Source organism: Hippichthys cyanospilos, chromosome 2 (assembly GCF_059441005.1).
Source record: "Hippichthys cyanospilos isolate Australia breed blue-spotted pipefish chromosome 2, RoL_Hcya_1.0, whole genome shotgun sequence".
In the NCBI taxonomy this organism is placed as follows: Eukaryota; Metazoa; Chordata; class Actinopteri; order Syngnathiformes; family Syngnathidae; genus Hippichthys; species Hippichthys cyanospilos.
In genome coordinates this window covers 20,754,690-20,779,532 of record NC_142370.1, presented here as the reverse complement: position 1 = coordinate 20,779,532, position 24,843 = coordinate 20,754,690, and the positions used below count along the sequence as shown (strand labels likewise).

At 42.2% G+C, this 24,843-nt stretch overlaps 2 protein-coding genes across 6 annotated transcripts in view; one reads left to right on the top strand and one right to left on the bottom strand.

The window, feature by feature from the left end:
- mitfb (melanocyte inducing transcription factor b) overlaps positions 1–6,504 on the top strand; it is a 32,707-nt gene extending 26,203 nt beyond the window's left edge. For 2 of the 4 annotated variants that reach the window (XM_088407278.1, XM_088407277.1), the window contains 8 exons: positions 149–364; positions 450–545; positions 639–756; positions 965–1,057; positions 1,133–1,186; positions 1,271–1,346; positions 2,365–2,512; positions 4,454–6,501. In XM_088407278.1, coding sequence (XP_088263404.1) covers positions 149–364; positions 450–545; positions 639–756; positions 965–1,057; positions 1,133–1,186; positions 1,271–1,346; positions 2,365–2,512; positions 4,454–4,849 — 1,197 coding nt within the window. In that variant the 3' untranslated portion in view covers positions 4,850–6,501. Of the gene's footprint in view, positions 1–148; positions 365–449; positions 546–638; positions 757–964; positions 1,058–1,132; positions 1,187–1,270; positions 1,347–2,364; positions 2,513–4,453 lie in introns of all 4 variants that reach the window. The other 2 variants (XM_088407275.1, XM_088407274.1) reach the window with 2 other exon arrangements.
- Positions 6,505–10,074: 3,570 nt separating this feature from the next.
- Positions 10,075–24,530, bottom strand: LOC148427805 (forkhead box protein P1-B-like). Of its 2 annotated transcripts, none has more exons than XM_088408629.1 (16): positions 24,424–24,530; positions 22,161–22,301; positions 17,398–17,541; positions 17,231–17,320; positions 14,064–14,175; positions 13,876–13,984; positions 13,648–13,755; positions 12,437–12,524; positions 12,122–12,199; positions 11,815–12,007; positions 11,632–11,708; positions 11,460–11,561; positions 11,267–11,394; positions 11,103–11,139; positions 10,871–11,034; positions 10,075–10,795 (listed from the first exon to the last, which is right to left on the bottom strand). In XM_088408629.1, the coding sequence occupies exons 2-16, from the start codon at positions 22,284–22,286 to the stop codon at positions 10,636–10,638; spliced, it is 1,716 nt and encodes a 571-aa protein (XP_088264755.1). In that variant the 5' UTR covers positions 22,287–22,301; positions 24,424–24,530; the 3' UTR covers positions 10,075–10,635. The 2 variants fall into 2 exon arrangements, with proteins under 2 accessions (XP_088264755.1, XP_088264756.1); XM_088408630.1 differs by having other exon boundaries at positions 14,064–14,103.
- Between the last annotated feature and the right edge of the window lie 313 nt (positions 24,531–24,843).

The following is a 24,843-nucleotide window of genomic DNA, read 5'->3' as shown; positions in this document are numbered from 1 at the left end:
TAATTATTATAGTTTATGATAGTTACGATCATGTCAGGTTATATTAGGCCAGCAGAGAAGGCCTCGCTGGCCCTGACGCCCCACCTCCGGGTCCCAGTATGCCTGCCATCCAAACTCATGTCTGTGGTTTTCTCTCGGGCGACAACAGGTGCAGACTCATCTGGAGAACCCTACCAAGTACCACATCCAGCGCTCTCAGCAGCAGCAGGTCAAGCAATACCTGGGAAAGCTTGGATCGCAGGTACTGAGCTTGCCCTGCCCCAGCCAGTCCTCTGACCACGGGGGCATGCCGCCAGGGCCGGGCAACAGCGCCCCCAACAGCCCTATGGCCTTACTGACCCTAAACTCGAACTGCGAGAAAGAGGTTCCTGCGCTTTTTCTGCTCCATTCCATTCCAAAGGAGCCGCCTGTTTTTGAGCTTTTGATCGAACAAACTCCTCTTGCTTCAGATGGACGATGTCATCGACGACATTATTAGTCTGGAGTCCAGTTACAACGACGATATCCTCGGCCTGATGGACCCAGGACTTCAAATGGCCGGCACGGTACATCCTTAACAGCCTTCCGGTTACCGTATTTGGGGGACGCGTTCCATTGTGTAGCGTTTTCCTATTCCATATTCCCTGTGCGTTTCTCAGATCCCGGTTCCCACCAACCTCATGGACATGTATGGAAATCAGGGCGTGTCCCAGCAAGGACTGCCCATTAGTAACTCCTGTCCAGCCAACCTGCCCAACATCAAAAGGGAATACTCAGGTTAGTGCTCAGAGGAGGATACAGTCGACACAGTTGAGAATTCTGCAACGTAGCGCTTCTCTTCATGGGGAACTTTAACGTTGTGTAGTACTGTTCAGAGCTCTGGCGGCCAATCACATAGCATCGGATTCATTCAGAAATGACCCGATAAGGGTCGATAGTGCCTCTTTTGTACCGCATGACGCTGAAAATAACATCTCCCATGCAGCGTCGCAATCGCCAGCCGTCATGCACATGTTGGATAAGTCTGGATCATGCGGCAAATTTGACAACTACCAGAGGCCTGAGGGATTTCCTGTCGGTACGTGTGACATTTGACTTTTAAATGTGAGTATCTCTCAGCTGGATTCGCCTTGACCTCTGCGACTCCCCGCAGCTGAGGTCAGAGCTCTGGCGAAGGAGAGACAGAAGAAGGACAACCACAACTTGAGTGAGTGCTGCACCGATATGGGGGAAACCTACTCGCATATCACCTTCAATATCATGTTTAATAGCGTCTACTTTTGTCCTGCAGTTGAGAGAAGACGACGGTTTAACATCAACGATCGAATTAAGGAACTGGGAACTTTAATCCCGAAATCAAATGACCCGTAAGTGTTTCCTTTTAGGCTTCCAGACACATTGTATTCAAATAGAAGTCTACTGAGCTAATGGAGACACTTGGATCGCTTACAACGGTAAAGATTTCGACTTTTCGTCATGTGTTTGCATTCACTGGATAGATATAAGGATTGTAATATTTGATTTGAATTTGTCATTTTCATAACGTTGTGACGGCAAGTGGCATATGCCAGATGGATAAATATGGGTGAATTTTTCTGTTGAGATCAAATTCCACCAAAGCGTTACTACTAAAAAAAAAGACTTGACTTGGGTTACCCTTTATTACAAGTAAACGTCCTGACTGTTAGAATTGGAACATACCTGTTCCCGTTTTATATTCCCAGGCATATTTGGGGAAAAAAAAAAAAAAAACTCGCTTTGTAAAGAAGTAGATTTTTTGAGTTCTTTTCCCCATAAAGCTGGAGTACTTTTGTTTTTCTTCAGCATATAAAATGGGAAAGGAAACACTGATAAACTGCTAGTTGAGGTGCGCTGTAGTTGAGTTGGTTAGGGTTATTTCTCATTACAGTCATCCATCCATTTTCTAGAGCCGCTTCTCCTCACAAGGGTCACGGGCCTGACGTTGGACAGTAGGCAGGGGACAACCTGAACTGGTTGCCAGCCGTTTGCAGTCATTTTAGACACTGACCCTGAACACCGCAGCGCTTGCAAAAGAGATTCAAAATTCAAAAGTTTTAGTGTCACGTGCGTAGCAATGCTACACAATGAAATGCTTATTCTGTTCACTTCCCCGAGCAGGCTACATTCCACAATCGAACAAATAATAAAGTAGGCAAGAAGAAAAACCCCCAAAAAAGACTAAAAACAAACCTTGGGGTGGGGATGGGGCTCCTGTTTCTTCCTTGTCAAACAAGTTTAGTCTGGGTGCAAGATGCCCCAATTTATGACATGCCACGTTAGCAATCTTCTCAGAAATATGAGTAGCGTCTGATAATAGAGGGTCTGAAGAACACTGCTTACTTACGGCTGCCGCATTCTTCTTAGAGACATGCGCTGGAACAAGGGCACCATCCTCAAGGCGTCGGTGGACTACATCAGGAAGCTGCAGCGTGAACAACAAAGGGCCAAGGAGCTGGAGAACTGCCAGCGGAAGCTTGAAAATGCTAATCGACATCTCATGCTGAGGATACAGGTACAGGAAGCCATCCCCGTGATCCTTTTTATTCCAATCATTTTAAAAAGTCTGTTAATCGTCCCATCAGGATTCTTTGGCGTCAGATGCGTTACCTTTAAAAGCGTGTGACCGCTCTATAAAGCGTCAAAAGGAAACAAACAATTCATTATGAAAAGCACAGACAGTTGATTTCCACATATGATTCCAACCCTGCCGGATCGGTCATATGTTTGCTCTCATGCTCGAAGCATTTCGTTGTACTTTGCTACATAAAATACTTTTCGCATTGGAGTGCGCTTAGAACCTTTAGAATTTTTCTGGCTTTGTACTACTTTGTGTGTCTTTAATAACACAAAGAACGTACACCCCGATAGTCACGTTATCTTGTTTTTTGATGGTGATTTTGCTGATCAAAGATATCCTTAAAGTACAGCTATTTGGAAACAGAGATTAAGTCTTTTATCGATAAGCTTATTTTGTACAAACGCGGGATCCATGCAGCACCACTACTTAAAGGTAACACTTGGACGTCAACGCAACGGCCATGGGGCACTTTTAATTTGACGTCGGCATCCGCAGCGGCGATCGCGAGCAGCTAGCTTTACTCCTCTTCTGTTTTCATTGGAATCACCTCTCGTGCTTTACCGTGTGATATGCAAACCCGCATACAATCGCTTATTAAGGATGCTATGAAATCGCTAGTCAGTTACGCTGTCATTGTTTGATACAGCACAAGGCTCCAGAGCGTGAGCACTAGTGGCTATAATGGTGTGTTCAGATGCAGTCAAAACATTTCAAACTGAAAAGAAAAAAAAACATTAGTAACTGCAAAAATATGAATATAAATGGCTCCAATAGTAATCTTGTCTTGCAGACAATTTGCATATCTGTGGATCGAAGCAGAAATCATTTTCAGACAAATCGTTTCGAATCCAAAATGGTTTTGAACCAAAAATCAATTCTGAAACAAGTCGTACACACAAAAATCTGAATTGTGAGGGTCAGATTCCCACTTGCTACAAACGATGACTAGTGAGCGCAAATATAAAATGACAAAGTAAAACAATGAAACAATAAAACTACGACTACTACTTTGCCCCAGGCAGACGTCATTGTATTAGCTTCATGTTGCAAAATCATTTTTTGCCTAGAAATTCTAACAACGTGTTCATCACTTGCCACCTCTCGAAATAATGATTTCTTTTTGTGAACAGCTCTCAAATGTAATCCCAAAAGATGGCGCTTTACCTTGAATATTTTTCTGTGGACAAATATTTATTTATAATTATTTATTTTTGAGAACAGGTCTGACACTTTATGTTGATTGTCTTTTGCGGACAAATATTTATTCAACACATGTTATTTCCATTCGATAACACAATTGTTTTTTTTGTCGACCAATACGAAATACCTTTGAAGGGTTCGAAAGTTTAGTGAATCAAACACTGATGGCGCTTTTTAAGTTTTTATTTTTATTTTTTCAAGGGACAACGAGTAAGATTCAGAGCGTTTTTCATTACGGACAGCAGGAGGTGCTATAAGAGACGTGGCAGTCTCCGGAGGAGTGCCACCCTCCATGTAATATCATTTCATAATGAGACCTTTGATTATACTTAAAACGTACTGTTGGTCGTTAAGAACACATTTATTTGCAGGTTTTTGAAACGTATAATTGATTGGTTTCGAATGGAAAGGTTATCCCTTGAAATGCTCTGCACTGGATGAGGGGTACGGGCTGAAACATGTTTCACATGGGGTGCATCACTGAAAAGAGGTTGAGAAGCACCTGATTAGACCAGTGGGCTTGCATAGAACAGTAATCCCTGGGTTATGACGTTTAGTGAGGACCCGCTTTCCTCTTTGGGCAAATGTATTATCCCAGCATACATGGTGTGTGTGTGTGTGTGTGTGTGTGTGTGTGTGTCCGTGTGCGTGTGTGCGTGCTCGTACGGCGCGCAGGAGTTAGAGATGCAGGCCCGAGCTCACGGCCTGGCCATCACGTCGCCGGCCCTGTGTTCCGCCGACCTGGTCGGCCGGAGGATCAAGCAGGAGCCCGCTCTGGAGGACTGTCACCAAGACCTGTACCCGCTCCGCTCGCACACGCATCACCGGCACCGCCCCGCCTGTACCCCCGAGCCCCCCGGCGCCCTGGAGAGAAACGAGGGTCATCCCAACTTCTCCGACGGCCACTACGGCAGGCCGGCCTCCAAACTTAATGACGTCCTCATGGAAGACAACGTCTCGCCGGTGCGCGGCGGGGGGGACCCTCTGCTCTCGTCCGTCTCCCCGGACGCCTCGAAGGACAGCAGTCGCAAGAGCAGCGTAAGCATGGATGAGAATGAGCAAGGCTGTTAGCGCCCCCCTCCTGGAAGACCCCCCATCCGCGTGGCTTTAGCGCCCCCTCCTGGAAGACCCCCCCCCCCCCCCCCCCCATCCACGTGGCTGCGCTCCGGGCTGCTGGTTTTTATTTTTATCTGCGTTTACAGTCTTTGGCTTACTTTCTTTTTTTATGATTTTATTTGCGTCTTTCAAAGCCCCCCAACTTGATTTCAAGGATTGATTTTCAAGTCTACTTGCTTTAATCAAAACTTTGTTGACAATCAGGTTTCACATTTAGTTTTATATGAAAAAGAAAGAACATTTATCTTAGGGTAGAGGCAGAATTACGTCTGTTTGTGGTGATTCCAAAGAAGGTCGAAATGGTAAGGAAGCGCTAAAAGGCGATAAGGTATCATGAATGTTGCGAGGAGAAAACGCCGTGTTTTAAATCACATTAGCAATAACAGAAGAAATCTATTTATTACTGTAGTGCTTTTACACTCCTTGTGTCTTAGAACTTGAACATGCCTTATTGACATCAGTGTTGTATTGCTGTGCACGTGCTGTGGTTGAAAGTGGTCCTCCGACGCAAACCTTGTTCGCGCCGAATTAATCACTTGCATGATGTGTCAAAGTCATTTGCACATACATTCTCCCTCTGACACAATTTATCTTGAGCCCATTTGCATTATTTCCCATGTCGTTTTTTGAACGCTTTTTCCTTTGCAAGCGTATTTGTATTCTCAAAGCTGATATTGTGACAGTAAGTAAAAAAACAAAACAAAAAAATGACTACGGGCACTACGCTAAGCCAATGGCTCATGTTATATGAAAGTGTACACAGGCAAATAGATGAAATCAGTCTTAGGCAGTACTGTACAAGGTGAGTGCAGTTCTTTCAGAGTTCCTCCACAACCATGCTAATTTTGGCCGTCTTGTGCTGATTTAAAGGGAGGTGACAGATAATTACTAACAAGTATATCATCACATATCACGTGAACTAATGAATTCTTTCGGGATTTTACTTTCATTTGCCTCCAGTTTGAATTTCACATCCCTCACAGACCAAATGGCTTAAAAACTGGAGTTCCACTTGTCAAATTTGTGGCATGCTTCAAAAATCCTCTTGCCAAGAATGTATGAGCACATTCATTTTGTGAGAGACTATGCATGCCTTATATATATATATATATATACAAACACATATATAATTTAATATTTTTTTAATGATCCCAAACACTTACATAATGTGCAACGATTGTAAATGACTGCTAATTGGTGCCTATGCATGAACGTTGTTTGTTTCCTAGCACTTGTAGTACATTCTGAATGGTTTTGCCATCTGGCCTGTTACAACGGTTGACTTTGTGCCTGTTCATTCACGGCTTGACTGAGTGACGATGTGATCTTTGTAAATGATGTAAGTGCCTTGTGGGCGTTCCTGTTTCCACTGATGTAAGAGGAGCTGTAGATTCTGGCGCTAACTTTGTATTTTTTAGGTGTTTACTGGTGTCTAGGTAGAATGTCAAGCTATTTTACAAACCTTTTGCAGTATATCTGTCTATTAATATATATATATATATATATATATATATATATATATATATATATATATATATATATATAGATAGATAGAGTTGGATGATCAATAGTTATGTTAAATGATGTAAAAGAACATTTTAGGAGGACAACTTTTTATTCATCTATGATTAAATATTTCCCTGTTAAATGTACATGTGTACACATTTTAATAAGATAAATGTGTTCTTGGAAAAAAAAAGAAAACATTTTGTATAACCTTTTTCTTGTTTCTCACAAATTCTTCCTGACAACGTAGTTCATGTTCAACAAAGTAACAAGCTTTTCCAACAAACACAATCAATCTACTGAGAAGTATTCTTTAGAAATAAGCAATTTATTACATTCAGAAGTGCTATTGGGAAAAAGGTGGCTTGTTTGGGTATAGATTTTTATAGTCTTTGTGAATGGTCTTGGCTGGGTGATCCTTGACAGTATTTTCAACATACGTGTTTGTTTATTTTGTGTTGAACATATGAAATATTCCGCAAACTAAAGTGAATAGCACATTGTAAAGTCACACATATTTCTTATTGCCTGAATTTACGTAATTCAACTTTTTCAGTGCCAAGCATTATCGGAAAAGGCAACTAGTAGAGCAGTGGTTCTCACAGGGTCCGTCAAATTATTTGGGTTGTTTAAAAGCGATGTGATAGGCAACGTTTTTTGTCCCGTCTTTATGGTATTTTTCCCGCTGTAGAACAAAAATAACTGTCATGATCTTCGAGATTGGCTGTATTTGTGTTGTTTTGTCTCCATCTTCAGGCGTTTTTAGGTAGTTGCTCTTATTTTCTGGTCCCGTCCCGTGGTGCCTGCGCTGCAACGCGTCCCTCAGATGCTGGTCTGCGTCACTGTCAAAATGGCGGCATGCTACGGATTGGATCGCATCTCAGCGCTTAAAATAACTACTTATTTTGCATTTTACTGCTTAATTCAAACTTGAATGGGTGAGCCGTGGGTCCCAAGATTGCTCGTGATGTATATATGCGTGGCAACACTGCCATCCAATGGTCACAGGTATCATTACAGTGCTCAATTGGCTTAATATTCGAGAAGCACTGGTCAAGGGTGTCAGCTACCCTCCACAAAAAGAAAAAAAACGCATTTGATAGGATTATATTATTTTCATTACTTTTTTAAAAGGCAAGAATTCTCACCCATGGCACTGAAAGGGTTAAATGTATCATAGACACAAATGGTCTGACAGTGTGCCAAAGTTGCTGGATGTAGCTGAAATATCTTATTAGGTCAGTGCCCCCGACCCCTTGCTAGAAGAAGTCTTAATAATCAAGTGTGGCTTTGAGGTGAATAAGTCCAGGCTTTTTGAACAGTTGGATCAAAAAGCTGCCTGACTTAACTTTTCTGAAGCTTCGGCCATCTTTATTATTGTGGTGCAAGTCACTCTTTGGTTTGATTTGTTATTTTCACGCTAAACTTACTGTTATGGAAAACAACTCTAAAGTGAAAATTTAGGACCCCGGGAAGGAAAAAATAGTAACTTAACACAACTTTCCCCACTACCTGTAACCGGATCACAATTTTTACATTCATGTAGTAAATACAGCTGAAGCCACAAACGTGCTTGACTTTTCAATGATGCTTCCATGAAGATAGGACACATTTGCATATGAACCATAGAGTTACACCTACTGTAAGCACAGTACATGCCGTGCCTGTGGTTCATTCCGATGTGTTCTCCTGTTTTATAGAAGTGCGGCAATAGTTAGGAGTGTATACACTCACTCCCTGAACTGAAGAGACACGCAGATGAACATTGCGTTTTATTTAAGCGTTTGAAGGGGTTGTTTTTCCTGGTTTTCAGGTGAAAAATAAAAACTACGCCTGTGACAAGTTAGCCTTACATCTAATACTTTTGATACAGCTCTTGTGTGGACGTGACAATATTGTGGCTGGTCAGCGATCAGACAAACGGTTCCTTTCTCCACAAACATCACCGCTAAAATTCTCTTACGTCTACTGGTAATTGAACACAAATGCAAATTATAGAAGAGTCCAAATGCAAAAATGTTGTCCCATGACAAGAATTCCATGGCACACCAACAGATGAATTTGTCAAATGGACACAGAGACACCGTACTTTGTTCCTGGTAGAACAGTATTGATGAATATTTAAGTGCATATATAATACAGTATATATTGGGGCTGTTTATGAGCTCTTCTCAGCGATAGCACACTTCAGATATCTCCATGGCCAGCTCGAGAAGTTCTGTGGAGTCCTGGCAGGAGCTGCAGATATCCCAGTTCAGTCCCAGGTCACACTCCTGTCCTTGATGGTCCTTCTCACTGGATTCATTGACATGACTCACTGAAGGAATGCCGACAGCCCTGCTAAAGGTGTCCAGCAGCAGGAGCATAAACTCGGGGAAGCGACAATGCAGACAAGCCAGCAGAAGTCCTGCACAGTCCTCTGGGGGTCAAAAACAGTTGCCTCAGTGTTTTATTTCAAGCATGAACAGTTTTTGGTGATCAATACGTAGGTAGGGTACCGTCAGTAACAGGCTGGGGTGAGTCATCAAAGGAAAACAAACTACTGCTGCTGCTCTTCAAATTGTCCGAACATGCTTTTAAGACTATGGATTCATCCCACCGTATGTGTGCTTCCTGGTCCTGCTCCAATGAGGTTGGTGGGCTTCCTACCATCAAAACATCAAGCCTTATTAGCTCACACTGTACACTCCATCGTCGAAATTCTCAGCGCAAATCATTCAAGGTTCTTCAGATAAATTACAAACAAGGTAACATAAACTTACCATCACCGTCGGTGAGTTCAATAAAATTCATCTCAAGAGTGATTGAGGAAGAAGTTGCCAGCCTCTTGTCAAGCAGGACTCTGTTTACGGAACTTGGGCGAAATGTCTCTGTGTGTACATGTAGAAAAAAAGACCAAAAAACTGCTTAAATCTGATTCTTCGAGTACGATATGATTTCAGTCATAGATCCCTTTTCTTCTCTTTCTTTGGGCAGCAGGCGGGGTACGTCCTGAACTGGTTTCCAACCAACACAGGGCAAACAGACTAACAACCATTATCACTAACACATCTGAGGGCAATCCATCATACATGTTTTTTGGGAAGAAATTGTAGTACCCGGAGAAAACCCACGCAGGCACGCGGAAAACATGCAAAGTCCAGATTTCAGTTATATCAAAGAGAAAACGTCATATTGGAGAATACCCATTGGAAAAAAATCCTATTACCTGACCGGTGCGAAGATATCCTGTGGATTAGTACCTCTGTGATTAAGCTCATGTATCCAATCTTGTCCCACTTCTACTCCTTCCTATCAATATTACTCACCAATCAGGAGGCACATATAAATCCTGTGATATCATCATGCCTCACAGGAGCCACTACTTGCACCACTCATCAAAGCAGACAGACACAACGGTCCCACAACACTTCAACACTGAACACAAAATTTCCGCCCACGATGGATTTTAAAAATCGGTACCGTTTGGTAGTTCATGCAAATTCCGCAAACACAAAATTAAGATGCCATATTAAAATTACAAAGAATGTACAGACAACCTTCATGTAAAAAAAACTGCTTAAATCTCGCTAGCATTTTTAAGACTGGGAACTCCCCTCTAAATTAGCCATAAGACACGTCAACACAATCCCCCCCCCCAAAAAAAAAAAAAAATATGAACGCTTACACACAGCTTTGAGAGTCATCATGATGAATTTATTCATAGAGTTGGTGTACAGTAAAAGGCAAATCTATAGCATCTACTTACATGCTCAATTTGAGAAACTTCACCAATGTTTATGGTGGGGGTGAAAAATACCAACACGTATAAAGACATTCTGTTTCAGATTCACCGGATGATATTGTTACATACAAATATATGCGGTCACAGAGGCAGTGAACATATCAGGAATCATCTCTCTACAAATGCATATACTGCATGATATGACTAAAAAAAAAATCAACTAGTGTTTTTTCTTTTTATTTTAAGTCCAAAGTGCTCCCTTTCCTATTCGTACTCCTTTTCCTTTGGCTTCCCCGCTCTTAATGCTTGCGATTAAAAAAATATCAAACATGAAACGACAGTTTCACATGTGTGATCTCACTTGACTGTACAGAAATAAAAACTCGATTTAAAGAAAAAAAAAATACTGATAAATAATAAGGGAATAACAAGAGTGTGTTTGGTTATGTAGAAGAAGCGTTTGCTTTTGGGCTCTTTCGGGCTACGCGGTCAGAGATTTTGGGCCTCGCGGTCAGAGAGAGGGCACGCGGTCCAGACGAAGTCTCTCCGGGCTGCCGCCGTCGTCGTCCGTGCGGTTCGTCTCCGGGCTGTGGCCGTGCTCATCTGTGCTCTCCGGAGATTCGTAAGGGTAATTTTCACAGATTTCCTCATCCTCTTGCTCCTCCTTGATGCTAGTTTAAACAAAGCGGGAAAAGGCATTCAAGACAATGAATCACCGCTCCTCCGACCATGCGGCAGTCGCATACAAAGCCTGCGGGGGAGACTGCGTGGCACTGCTGTCGCTTTGGTAGCCGGACCCGTTGGCCAGGGCGCCGTTCATCTGCTCCTGGAGGACGCGGGGCAGAGAATGCAACGGGATGCTGCCCATGGCACCCGGATTGTAGAAGGAGCCGCAGTCTAAGCTTCCGACCTGAACAGTCAACGCTCAGAGAGTGAGAAGATCCCTTTCTTCGAAACGAGGGACGACCGCGAGCCTACCTGGGAGGCGGACCCGGCTCGGTTTTTCAGGAGGGATCTGTAATTGCGGAGGAAAAGACGCGCGAGTCAGGGCCCGGCGGGAAACGAGCGGGAGTCGCAGACGCCAAAGCTCCCAAAAACATCGGGGCGGAACGCCGGCGTCAACAAGGCATTAGCCAACTCACCCATTACCGGCTGCCTTCTGGGGCCTTCTTCGGTGGAACTCGATCTCGTCGACCGTCCACACGGCTCCCTTCACGTTCTCCAGGCGTACAAAGCACTTATGGAGGCTCAGGTTGTGTCTGACCGCATTCTGGACCATTCCGGAAAGCAATATGTTAGGACAATCACACGATGGACACAAACCGACATCCGTACCTTCCACGTGGCCGCGTTGCGTCGGAAGTAGGCAAAGTTTCTGGTGAACCAGTTGTAGATTTCATTTAAAGTCAACTGGTTGCGCGGCGATTCGTATATTGCCTGAAGGGAGTGGTGCGAATGTTTTGAGAAGAAACAGAACATTGCAAAGTCCTAAGTCATTAGCCTTTACCTGTCGAATGAGAGACGCATATGTAAATGGCGGTCTAACTTCCGTGCTCAAGTAGAACTCCTTATTGTCAACGATATCTGTTGAAAAACCACAAGCTTACATTTGCGGATAACGCGCCTCCAAAATGTTTTTCCTTTGAAATAAACTTTTCTATTTTGTTAGCGTGTGAGGAACCGCATTCACCTTGGCTGACAGAGCGGCTGTACCGCCTGCGCACAGGTGTTCCGTTGAAGCCCGCGTTGGGCGTGAGGACCGAGGGCGATTCGGACAGCGGCGTCAAGGGCGTGGACGGCGCCGTGGCGCTCTGGGACAAGCTCGTGTGGGGACCTTTGGGCGGCGTTGCCTGGGAGAAGGACATGTTAGGCACGAGGGTCGCCTGTGGAGCAAAAACAAATTGTGCCAAACGGGATTAAAAAAAAACAAAAAAACATTGGAATCGTCTCTTGTCCCATGCAATCGGACATCCGACATGCAATTGGCAGAAACTTACGGGCTGAGCTGCCACTTTGGGCTCCGACGACTTCAGATGAGCCATCATCGCTTGAAGTCGCTCTTTGTCTTTCTTTAGCTGTGCAAAGAATATGGGAAGAGAGGTGCTAAACTCATATGACGAACACTCATGGAGTTATTTTCTGCCGCGTGGAGGTGTTAGCTTGTCTAAAGATGTCACTTCTGGATCCCGACAAGGCGTGAAAACAATATAACGCTGCAGCTGGCAGCCATTTTACACAAAGTCAGCGCTAACTCCGAAAAGTTTACTTTCTTTGACTAAGACAAAAAAAAATCAAAACTGATAAAAACAAACCTGCAGCTCTAACTGCTGAACCACTTGCATCTGCACGCGACACTGTGCGGTGCTCTTGTCATCAAGTGTGTGTTCGCTGTTTAAATGCCTGCAGAAAAAAAAAAACAAAATAAAAAAAACATTTGAATAAACATATTTAAGAGCGGCCAAAATCACGGGTGGAAACGAATGTGTTCAAGGTTACAAATGTGCCAAAGAAATTCACCATTTTAATTTGAACGCAGGTGTTTTGTTTTATGTCTGTGAAAAGAGATTGTGGTGTGTTTCTTTTTAAACACTGCCTTTCAGCATGTGTGAAGACTGAAACCACATTTTGGGGAGCTTTGCTTATAGTTGGTAAGATATGTAGAAGTAACTCACCAATAAATATATATATACAGTGGGCCCCCGGTCCCGCGCTTAGGATGGAATTCGCCGCGCAATCCAAACCTACGTCCATAATGCATGTAAAACCCCAGGTAAAAACATCAAAATTGTATATAAATATTAAAAAAATGGTATAGTTAGTGAAACACATGTATACAATTATCAAAGATCATGAATAAAAATTATAAAAAGGATTAATTTACCTTTATGTGATACGCTTGTTATGGCCCCTCCCCAGTGAGGGTAGCCTAGCCTCGGCTAGGCTAGCTTAGCCTTCGTATTTCTGGATTATCTCCAGTTTTGTATCCATATAAATCATCTTCTTACTTCTCTCTTTAACATCACTAGCAATCTTGGGACCCACGGCTCACCCATTCAAGTTTGAATTAAGTAGTGAAATGCACTATAAAAAGTTATTTTAAGCCATTTTGACAGTGACGCAGACCAATATCTTGGGGAGTCATGACGCAGACCAATGGCAGAGCAGCATCTGAGTGACGCGTTGCAGCGCAGGCAGTTTGACTGGGCCGGAAAATAAGAGCAATGACCTAAAACCGCCTGAAGATGGAGACAAAACCACACAAATACAGCATACTCCAAGGGCCGCGACGTTTTTTTCGTTTTTTGCCATAAAACGGGAAAAATACCGTAAAGGGTGGACGAAAAACCGTGGCTGATCACGTCGTGAGCTGAAAAAAAACGTAAGGCGGCGATGTCGTACCCCGGGGGTCCACTGTACAGGTAAAGATATTCTTAACTCGGGCCTTTACCTGACATGAGCGCGTTTTATAGAAATCTCCGAGACGCTGAATGCACTCGGTATGCGTCACCGAGACGTTACTCACTTGAGAAATGCCTGGAAGTCTCCGAAGACCGTCTCGCAGCCGGGCCACTTGCACATGCCGTTGCCGTAGAGAGCGTGGCTACTTTGTGCGTTTTCATCCAGCGAGCCGCTGCGACAAGACACAACGCACCATGGGTGTCAGTCACGCATCCCGGGATATACTGTACAAGCATCCGGGGGGAAAAGCAGGCCCGTGGTAAAAAAGGCTATCGTTTGCACAGGGAAGCACCTTTCCTTCCTCTTCAGGAGAGCGGTGTGGCCGTTGGGTCCCGACTGGCGATTGGATGAGACGGTGGAATCCCCCGCTGCGGATAAGCCGGCGCTGCCATTTTCACAGCCTGAGAAAAGGCGACACGTTGGGAGTCCGTCTGTCCGACCTTCCCTTTGCGGCGGCTAAACACAGCGTCGCTGACGTACCGGCGACACCGCTGGGGAGCACGGACAGCAGGCCTTGCCTCTGCAAGTTGAGCAGATGCTGCTGTTGCACCTGAAGAAGCTGCTGCTGGATGGCGATCTGCTGCGCCGTAAGCTACGAGGCAAACGACCCGTTTCACCGAAAGGGCGCACACGCGACTGCGCTCGCTCGCTCGCAAACAGATACGGTACGGAAGCTGACCTACAAAGCCAAGATTATGGGTGCTCCTACCCAAAAACAAACGGGCTATTCATTCAAATCATTGCAAACACTGGTCGGTTCAAAATGCTCATTTGGCATCTTTAAAGTTAGGTGCCAACCAGCAAGGCCGTGGCGCAACAATGAGGGGAAAAGTCAAACGGATCTTTCCCGCTCAGGTAAACGTTGAAATTCTAGAAATTATTGAGACACGTTGTCGATTCGTGACTCTGAAGCTTCTGAGCGACTGAAAGGTTTCTGCGGGGCCAGTCACAAGAAGGAGTCATGCCACATCAGCATCAACAAAATCGTTTTGTTTGTTTTCGTTACGCTGCGACGACAATTATAACACCAGTGTTAAACCCGTGGCCCGGGGGCCAATATGGTCCAACGAACGAGGGTCGCTAAAGCGAATCGTGTACTTCAGCGTTTTTACTAAATAGTTACCAAAATCACTTTTATTAATGCTGAGATACCGCAACCTTTTTTGTTTCTACCAAAATCTTGTTTAACTACTTCATTGACAACGAATGGATTTTCCATATTCGGTTACTATTCTCGTTCATAGACCTTATAGTGTTCAAATGCTCAGTTTCACTTTCTTGACTGCAAGTATTCTGAAATTTCTTTTCATGGTGCCCAATCCGATATTAATACTGGAAATTTATCCGAAATCAGCAACCAAAAAAAAAATGCGTCGGATTATATCAACCTACGTCGGTAATTTCCGATATTAGCACTCATATAAATGCCCTTATTCTTCTATCCAGCGTCTGGATCGAGCAAGCAAAATTTAAATGTTGCATTTTTTTTCTTACAGCGTTTCTGAATATTGTTTCTTGTTTAAATACTATTACTTGACTGAGTAGATTTTAAAATTTCATACAAAATATTAAAATACTTGAAAGCATGCGTCATTCTGGCTGATATCATTTCTCACCAATTTCGGTTTCGGCCCCGCAGCATCGGATCTACCTGCTTTGAAAGAATCTTCAACAACTCCATTTTTTAATGATTTTTTTGACAATACGGTTCAAAAAGCAGCAAACTATTAATATTATCATTTTCATTGTAAATGTCAATTTTCATTTCAAATAGAGGAATGGAAATTAAGAGTTTTAAAAATCAAATTAATCAATTCATTGACAAAGTAATCAACAGATTATTCGATGATGAGACTAATCATTATTTGCAACCCCAAATACAACAATTGTTGAACAAAATAGTCTCCTGACGCGTGATACCCAGAATATTTCAATATATTTTTAATTATTTGATGAGGCAATTACATTTTTACACATTTATAGCTTCTATGACTGAAATGTGTTAGATGTTAGTAAAGCAGGCCCAAAGACGGTTAGCGGTTTATGGCGAGAGATGCTGCAATTGCTAAAGTTAATCGATAATTGTGATGGTTGGGCTACACCCATTATGCTGTTTATTGCACTGTAATTTTACAGTACTCTCAGAGGATCAACTAATGTTTTCAGAAATACTTCATTGTCTGGCTACAAAGCTCTCAATTTCCTACGTCCGTGCATCCACACCTACTCTGGGCCGAGTGCCCCTTGAAAGTATAACATTCCGGGATCTGTCCTTGGATGATGGATGTGTTTTTATTTGATTTTGAACTTTTTATTTTGAACATTGCTAATTTAGGATCCATTGATTTTTATTTGTGTGATCTTCTCGCAATACTATTTCATGCAGCGGCATGCACATGGAAACCAAATGCAAAAACCATCCATCCATTTTCTAGAGTCGCTTATCCTCACAAGGGCCGCAGTCTTGCTGGCGCCTATCTCAGCTGGCTTCGAGCAGTAGGCGGGGAAAACCCCTGAACTGGTTGCCAGCCAATCGCGGGGCACACACTAAGCGGAAAAATTGTTGTAGCGCCGCGACTAACAATTCATAAAATGATCAGTTCATCTGTTGATTAATCAGATCTTTTTCTTTTTTTTTTTAATTGATTGAATTGGCTTATTGTGGCCCTTCAAACTTCCACCCAAAATGACTGACAAACAAGCCCAAGGCTAATGTGGCTAATGGGAAGGTTCTGGTTAGCCAACCGCGTCAGCGCGGGCTTTCCTGATTGCACTTTTACGAGCGAGCCACTGCCCAATGTCCAAGATGGTACGAGTCTTCCTAAGAGCGGCTGAGCCTGGTGGCGTGCAGACTCGGCTTGAGCGGAACTTCCCAACACGTGCACCGGGCGGAAAAAGCTGCTCGAATTCACACGAGTCACGCAGCCCAAAGACATATCGGTAGGACCCTATTAAAAAATACAACGTCGTTTCTAATTAACAGAGCAGGAAACATACATTTACAGTGACTAATTTACTGCTTTCTACAGTCAACGTCAACGAAACAAAAGCACACATTTTGATTGGATTTATGATTCAACACATATTAATAAAAAGAAATGTGAAAATATTTACAGTTAAGACGCTGAATTTCTCAACATGAGTAATTTTGAATAAATAGCTAAGTGATAGAGAGAATGATCAATTATCCGTCGTAAAAATACATCCATCCGTTCACTAAAGCACTTGTCCACAGTAGGGTCAATGGTACGACTAACACGTCCGGTTTCATGGGAAAAGATAATAAACGCCAATTAAGAAACCAAGCTAACGCAATATATATACGCTAGGCTTATTTAGCTGAGATGGATAAAGAAGAGGCCCCCTCTTGCATTGCCACTCTCCTCACCAAAAAAGCCCATACATAACCGGACACAGTACAGAAAACTTTTCAGACATGATAATGTAATTAAGTAGTGAAGCAACACTGAGCAGCAGGTGCCAAACTATGGCAGTGTAAATGTCCAAGGGACAAATGCATTCGTGTTCTTATTTTTGACTTAGCAAAACTTGTGCGGTGAGCTGCAAAAATGTACATCCAGTAAATCTGCTGACTAGCTACTCACATTATGCATGTGGCGGTAATGGGCGCAAATATGTAATCTTACCTCCTGGCTAACGATCCCTGCGTTCTTCTGTTGGACTAGCTGCATATTTAGCTGTTCTTGCTGGTTCTTGAAGACCTCTTGAATTTGCTGCTGCAGACGTGTTGATAAAGCAAGCGTTAGGTCAGACAGAAAGGTCGTGCGCCCACTGGAGCATCCGGAAAAATTACCTGGTGCAGCATGAGTGCCTTCTGCTGCTGGAACAGGGCTTGGATCTGCTGAGGGCTGAGGACCTGCTGCTGTTGCGCCGCCTGCTGCTGGAGCTGCTGCGGAGCCTCGGCTGGTGGGGTCATCATGGATGACGATGCTGGAACCTGTGACAAGCACGATAAGTTAGATTCCATGAGTCAACAGCACCTTACGCAGTGCTCAGAAAACCCTCTGATCCATATTTTATATATTATTCATTGTCATTCATATATTTAGTTTCTGAAATGTGTTCAAAACGTGCAGAATCCAAATGCAGTGATCAATTTCATCTATGGCTGCACAATTAATTGAATTTTAATCGCAATCACGATATTGGTTCCCGCAGTTAATCGAGCTGATTCTCAGCGATATTAACATTTAAAAAGCCGGCTATACTAGACAACTCAAGCACTTTGCCACCCTACCACCTGAGGGCAATGTTTCCCACATGTTTGCATGACAAAAGCCTCTGCTTTTTTCACCCTGATATATTACTTACCAGTGTGAAATGGTGTTGAGTTTCTCACCTGATTCCTAATATATATAGTGCTAGCTGTCAATTGCGACCCATTTTGAAAAATCCAAATGGCAAAAAAATTGGATTAAATTAGGTTTGAGCTGAAAATGACATTTTGACTGCTTATTGATTCAAATTTGCTTCAAAGTCAATGTGCTTGGTTCTAAGTAGGCTTCATTTTTTTCATTGGTTTGCACTCAGCAAGTAAATTAGCTGTGCTGCTCTGTGTGTGTTTTAGTTATTTACTTTATTTATTTTAGTTTATTACTATTTGCAAGTATCAAGCCGTGAAGCCTTGTTTCTATACTGCTTGTTTAAAAAATAGCAATGAATAGACAAATTTGACCAAACATAAACACAATCGTGATTAATGATCAGGATTTCAATATTGACCAAAATAATTGTGAATATTTTTGGCCATAATGGTGCAGCCCTAATTTCAACCATTGTTCTGTTCATTTTTCAGTCACATCAATAATGTTTCTGTGTCAATATTGGCCGGGGGCATGTTTAATTAAGTAAAACTGCAATAATTAATTTACACTCGTGCGATACGTTTACTTCTCTGCAATAGCAATAACATCCTTGGTCAATTTGAACTGAAGTCATGAGTAACTTAACACAATTTTCATAACCTTTTTTTCTGTGTAGCACCCCCACCCCAGCCCAAGAAACAGCAATAATATTCATGGGTGATTTTGACCTGGCTTTTTCTTATTCATCAAAAAATAGTTGCAAAGCTATATAAAACCTGTACCAAAAATTCATAAAAATAGATTTCAAATGCCCTGCCAAGCATAAGTCATCTACCAAAAGCTACATTTCAGTATTTTGTTAAATTTCAAATGGGTCAGTTTGACCCACAGCATCACAGGAGGGTCAAATACAGTGCTCAATCACCACTTTTACATGTCAGTCTGAGGGAACACACTTCGTGGCCGCTATCTGGGATTTTAGTGGAAGATCACAATCGTATGAGACCAATGACAACATCCCGAGCGACAGCATGTGCAGTTTGTTAGTGAACACAATTTAAGGCCGCGAGTTAATAAATAAGGGCCGCTATACGGTGTAATCCATCCGTTTATACATAAAGACGAGCAACCCAACATGAGACTTGTACAGAGGAAATGGAAGTTTTCGTTGTCGGCCTGTGCGTGGTTTTGTGAAATCTTAAACAGACTCACACAAAAAGCACAAAAGAAAACGGGTGTGGTGTCACTTTGCTGAAAACCCTGACAGAAAGAAAAACAAGATGAAATGGGTGAGTAAACATATTATGAATGCACTTGATATGAATGCTCTTGTTGGTTGGGTGGCGAGAAGTCACACGTGTCAGAACACGCTTTACAAACACACGTGAAAAGGAACAACAAATAAAGTGTATACCAAGTCAGAAGAAACATGAAGTAAATTTTCATTAAGATAGAGCTAGTAAAAATAGTTGATCTGAGTCTTCCAAACCCAAACATCTTTAATGTTTGCAAAAAATGTCCACACTATCTTTTCAGTGCTAATGAGATACAATCAGGTTACGTACAAATGTTGCTGCACGCAATCAGAAAATGTCTGATTCAAGACGTGGTGTTTTGTTCGTGTTCAGTATGTATGTTAGGCTTCACTGTCAGTGACTTTCAGGAATTTACAGCAGTCGTTTCTTGGATTTGTGTTTGTGTACACAAACTCATTTTTTATGATTAAAAAAAGCTGTTTAATAGCAGAGAGGGCATACTATTTTGTGTCCTTTCAGTATAAAAATGAATGTATTTAATTACATACATCTAGAGTTGCAACCATTAAACGACAAGCATTAATTATCAAATTAATCAACAATTATTGAGAGCATTAATGCATCATTTTGAAACCTACCGTGTTTTAAAATAGTTGAAATCATAACAAAAAGAAAAAAAAAAAATCAACCTCTCAAACTGTAAATATCTGGTTTCTGACGAGTCCTTCACGTGAGCAGAATTATCATCTTTAACACATTACAATTAAGATGACCACAATAACTTTTAGTTGCAGCCCTACAGTACATCAACCGTTTATTTTGTCATCTGCTCTCGGTCATCATACACTACAGCTCATAACTCTCTAACTCCAGCACTGTTGCAGTTATGTCCCTTCACAAAAAGTAGAGATGTGGAGAGTGATATGATTATGACATCATTGACTGAAAAAGCAGCACAGAAGGTATTTTGAAAGAATCGCACTGCTTTCAGTCTTGAAGGCCATATAGAGTGATGTTAAAGTGGGCTGGCATGTGGACCGACAGTCTGATACACTGTACATGTAATACTATGTGCACACAGGTAAAGCCACACCATCAAAGATAGTTCCTAGCATAGAGTACGCCTGATTATTTTTCCACCTTGCCGTCAAGTGTAGAGGTTCCGTGAAGCCGATTCGGTTTAAAATTAACCCAAGAAGAAAAACAACAACAACAGATGGCTCTAGGGAATTAGACCGCCATCAAAAACAACAACAACAACAATAACAACAACCAGCGCCAAAGAAACAACATCCTCTACTGAGTGAGCAGGCAGTAATTTACCAACCCCCACCCCAGTCCCTGTCGAGCCTCACCACTCTGGCAATGTTTGTAGTAAACATAAACAAAGTCATCAAAATTGCACAGAGACTAAATAATGAATAAAAAGCAGGCAGAGCCTGTTTACGAAAACAGAATGCAGGATTCATATTTTAATTAAGGTCTGAACCACAAACAAACATCTCTCTCTGAGGCAGAGTCTGTCTAGAGTCGGGTAAACAAACTGACAGAGAATTTCACAGGGGCTGTGGGCTAACAATAACAGTCGACGGCCTCCTTGTTTGGCCTTTCTTATGAGATTCAATGCACTCGAGGTGGCCACAAAAGCAATGAAAAAACAGGTCCACCCCACAGACAGACAGAGCTGGTTGGCCCCTCTGTTTTTCTGTGGACACCATCAACACAACAACAGCTTTTGCCTAATCCCTGTTACCATGGCAGCCTGCATGTCCAAACATCTTGTGTTGTTGTTATTGTTGAGAGTCATACCAGTGAGCAGCCGAGTGTAAACACAAATCCCTTCCTGCAAGACTGGTCTTGTGAACTCAGAGATGACTGACAGCAGAACACGCACACACACATATAGAGACCACCCAAAAAAAAAGAAAAAAATAACACAAAAACTTAATACTTATAGTTGCATACTACACCATACAAGCATCTGCAAAACAACAAACATAATATTGTAATACACAACCACACACAGTGTACTTTCCGCAGAAGCTACCCAACGGACACCAAATGTTCAATGCTGATTGAAGAAATCATTGAAATTATATGGCAAAAACTGATTATCTCCATTCCAAAGTTCGCCTGTGAGCTAATGAATAAATACACAGCGACACACTTTTCTGTCTGATACTTTTTAACGACAGTGATTAGGAGGAAAAAAAAAAAAACAAGCAGCAACTCAATCCCCAATTCAACTCCTCCCCTTTCTAAATCCTTGCAACTCTTTCTGTGCTCACTCTCAACAAAAAAAAAAAAAACACACACACACACACAGTGAGGGGGGTCAAGGCTAAAGACCCTCACAAAATTGTGTATTTTCTGCAGGATATTATCTATCTATCTATCTATCTATCTATCTATCTATCTATCTATCTATCTATCCATCCATCCATCCATCCATCCATCCATCCATCCATCCATCCGTCCATCCGTCCGTCCGCCCGCCCACCCGTAAACCGTTCGCCAATTCACCATTCACTTGTCGAAAAATTCTCCAGTGTGTGTGAGTGAAATACTTTTGGACAAAAGTAAGACCCAATGACAGCTCAGCTTGAGAGTCCCACATGAGCAAGTTTAATTAAAAACAAAACAAAGCAAAACAAAGGGGTGAGACATGATTGGCTGTAACTACTACTACTGTGTTGTCATTTTCAATTAAGAGCAAAGGGCAAATTGGCAACCTCATGAGTTGGATAACAACGGGTAGAATTTGCTGTGCTATTCTTATTCCAAAAACACAATATTAACGAGATTGCTGTATTTAGACTTGTTGGGAGCTTAGAAGACATTATTGTAAAAATCATTTTTGGCTCGACTTCCCCTTTAAAAGACGTTTTCCCAAAATGGTTGCAATGCTCCATCTAATAATAGGCAACATTATCAAAATAAGCCTGTGAACAATCAATATTTGTCTCATAAATTGAAAGCAACAGGAATAAACTGACCCTGGGTGAGTCTGGGGGAGGGATATGGCCGCTCCTTAGTCGACTGTCATTCTCAGCGTTTTTCCCGTTCTGTGTCCTAACAGCTGGAATGGCGTGGCTAGTTGGTTCTGACCCAGACTCGTGCATCTGGACGTCACTGACCTGAAGAAACAAGAAAAATGGCATAAATGGAACCGGCTTGATGAAAAAGTTTAACATTGAGTAAGATGGAAAACAAAGCTCTCATTGGTGATCTTAGTTAAAAGTCATAGAATGATAAATGAATTCCATCAACCATTTATACCCATGCTAGGACCATCTTTCTGGTAGTGCACTGAGATAGAGCACTGAAGAGGCATCAAATGTATATTAAAAAAAAAAAAAAAAAAAAGATCTTAAGTTGTCGACAGGAGTTAGCATGGCCCTCGCAAATGGGGTTTGTGTAAGGGGAGACCAGTAGAATATTGTTTTTCATTTCAGAAATAAATGTTTTCCTCAGAGATGCCTCCAAACTTCAATTTCCCAACTGTTTGTGTCAATTTGCATTTGGAACTGAAAAAGGACAGTTGCATCAAGACACTTAAAAATTGCTGCTTGACTTGAAGGCGCGCATTGTGCAAGGTAAAATCCAAGAGTTACTATCCAAAAAGGACTTCAATAGAAAACCACAAAACTTTTATTCACCGTTATCGGAAATCACCAAAGTTGTGAGTAATCAACAAGGTTACAACAATGAAAAAAAAAAAAAAAGAACAAAAAACAAACTAACAAACTAAAGTACAAGTTGCAAAGCATGCATCTCCTCTGAAACTGCAAGAGGAACATGCTTGGTCTATTTGTTGAATAACTGAGTGCTGCCATGGCTACTGTAAACACAGGGGCCCTGGGTCTGTGTTTATGTGCAAACATATCTTCCTTCTGGAACAATTTACCATTAACCAGGTGGTGCGATAAACGGCCGTGTCAGGTAGTACAATGAACAAGAAGGCTTTTATGTGTACAGCTTGGGAGTGCTTGAGTCGAAAGCTAAGCAGCATAAACAAAAGTAAATAAAGTAGGCAAACAGATAATGTGAGCAGATGGAAAAGCTCAGATGAAATTGGCCGAGTAGCCTCAAGGTGAACGTCACTTTTTTCAAGGTTTGCAAACTTATAAATCAAACATGCAACGTAAAGGTTGAATATACAAGTCTTTTAGACTCACAGTTGAATCAATACCAAATTACTTAGACTCTTAGGACCAATGTCAATGTAAAATTCTGTTTTACTATATTACTTAAGAGAAAATAAGAGAAGAGTACTTCCTGTATGAGACGTGTAAGGGTATAATTATGAAAGGGATATTGCAAAGACGAGAAAAAAAGAAAAGTGATGTGATTCCTGCAAAGAGAGCCTCTGAAGTGCAGCCGTCATTTGCAGGCAGTTGCCATTCTGTTTACTCATGCTTTCGGAATCTGGGTTCCTACAAAGGGGATTAAAATGGGGTTGCTGTTGTCAAGCTGAAGATGCAAGTCAACATTCTTTGTAGAACCAATAATTTAATTGTGCGTTTTATGAAAAAAAAATATATATTATAGTATTACATTTAACATGTTAGGTAGTCAAAAGAGTGCTGTGTTTAAAAGTAAAACCCCTGCTTGCTCAAATGTGTGAGGTTTGGTGTTAGAATTTTGCTGCAACTTTCTCATGCACATCAGGTAATTGTAACGCGTCCCTGCATTGCTTTCATCTTGGACGTCGGTACATTCGTTCTAATCAGTCTTGTTAGTTCACAAATCTGTCAGGGAGGGACACTGGTAGCATATTTAGAACACTGCGTTTACTTTACTTCGAGGACGGGTCATTTAACTAGATGTTTGACATTCAAATACGATCAATCTGAATAAATGTGAGCAAATTTCAGAGATGTTTCTCACTATTCGTAGCCGCGGGAGCTCTATGTTCGGCACAAAATGAATGAACTCGACATTCGCCGAGAGCAGCCATTGCAGGTTTCGAGTGAGGACCCTAACATTAAGCTAGGGAATGAGGAACTGCAAGTTAGCATTGTCCATTTGCGGATAAGCGAGTGCTATTCGTAGGCTAAATTTTCTCTCCTCCTCCCCTGCTCAATTGGACATGTTTTCAAACCTTGAGGTTCGTAGCGATGTACAACAAAAGCTAGCCGCTAACCGAAAGGAATCATTTCCTCGTTTCTCCAACAGTGAAATGTCAATAAACGCGATGCTCGTATCGACACTCGAATGAAGATTGATCTGCCTTCGACTATATTCACTTTTACTCACCAGCTTGTGTGCGCGTAGACAATGTTGGGCTCGGTGTGGTGTCGGGAGAATGAACCTCGGAGTGGCTTCGTTGGCGGCAGGGCTAGCCACAAGTTGCTAACAGAGGGCGTGGCTTCGGTAAAAGTAAACATTGGTGACGTCATGTCCACACGCGGGACTGTCAGCTCGCCTCGGAAAATGATCTTCGATCACTTTGACTCTGTCAAAATATGTCCGCATTTGGTAGGCATTTGTTCCATTGTTAATACGGATTGCCGGTAAATAAACAACTGTCGAGCAACGAATACACTGATTTGAACAATGACGACAAATTATTCCGTATGATTGAACCTGACAAACATGGTTTCATACTGTAATCCATGTTTGTACATTGTAGCATTGTGTGCGCTGCAGGCGTCACGTTGATGGCTGGTTGCAACA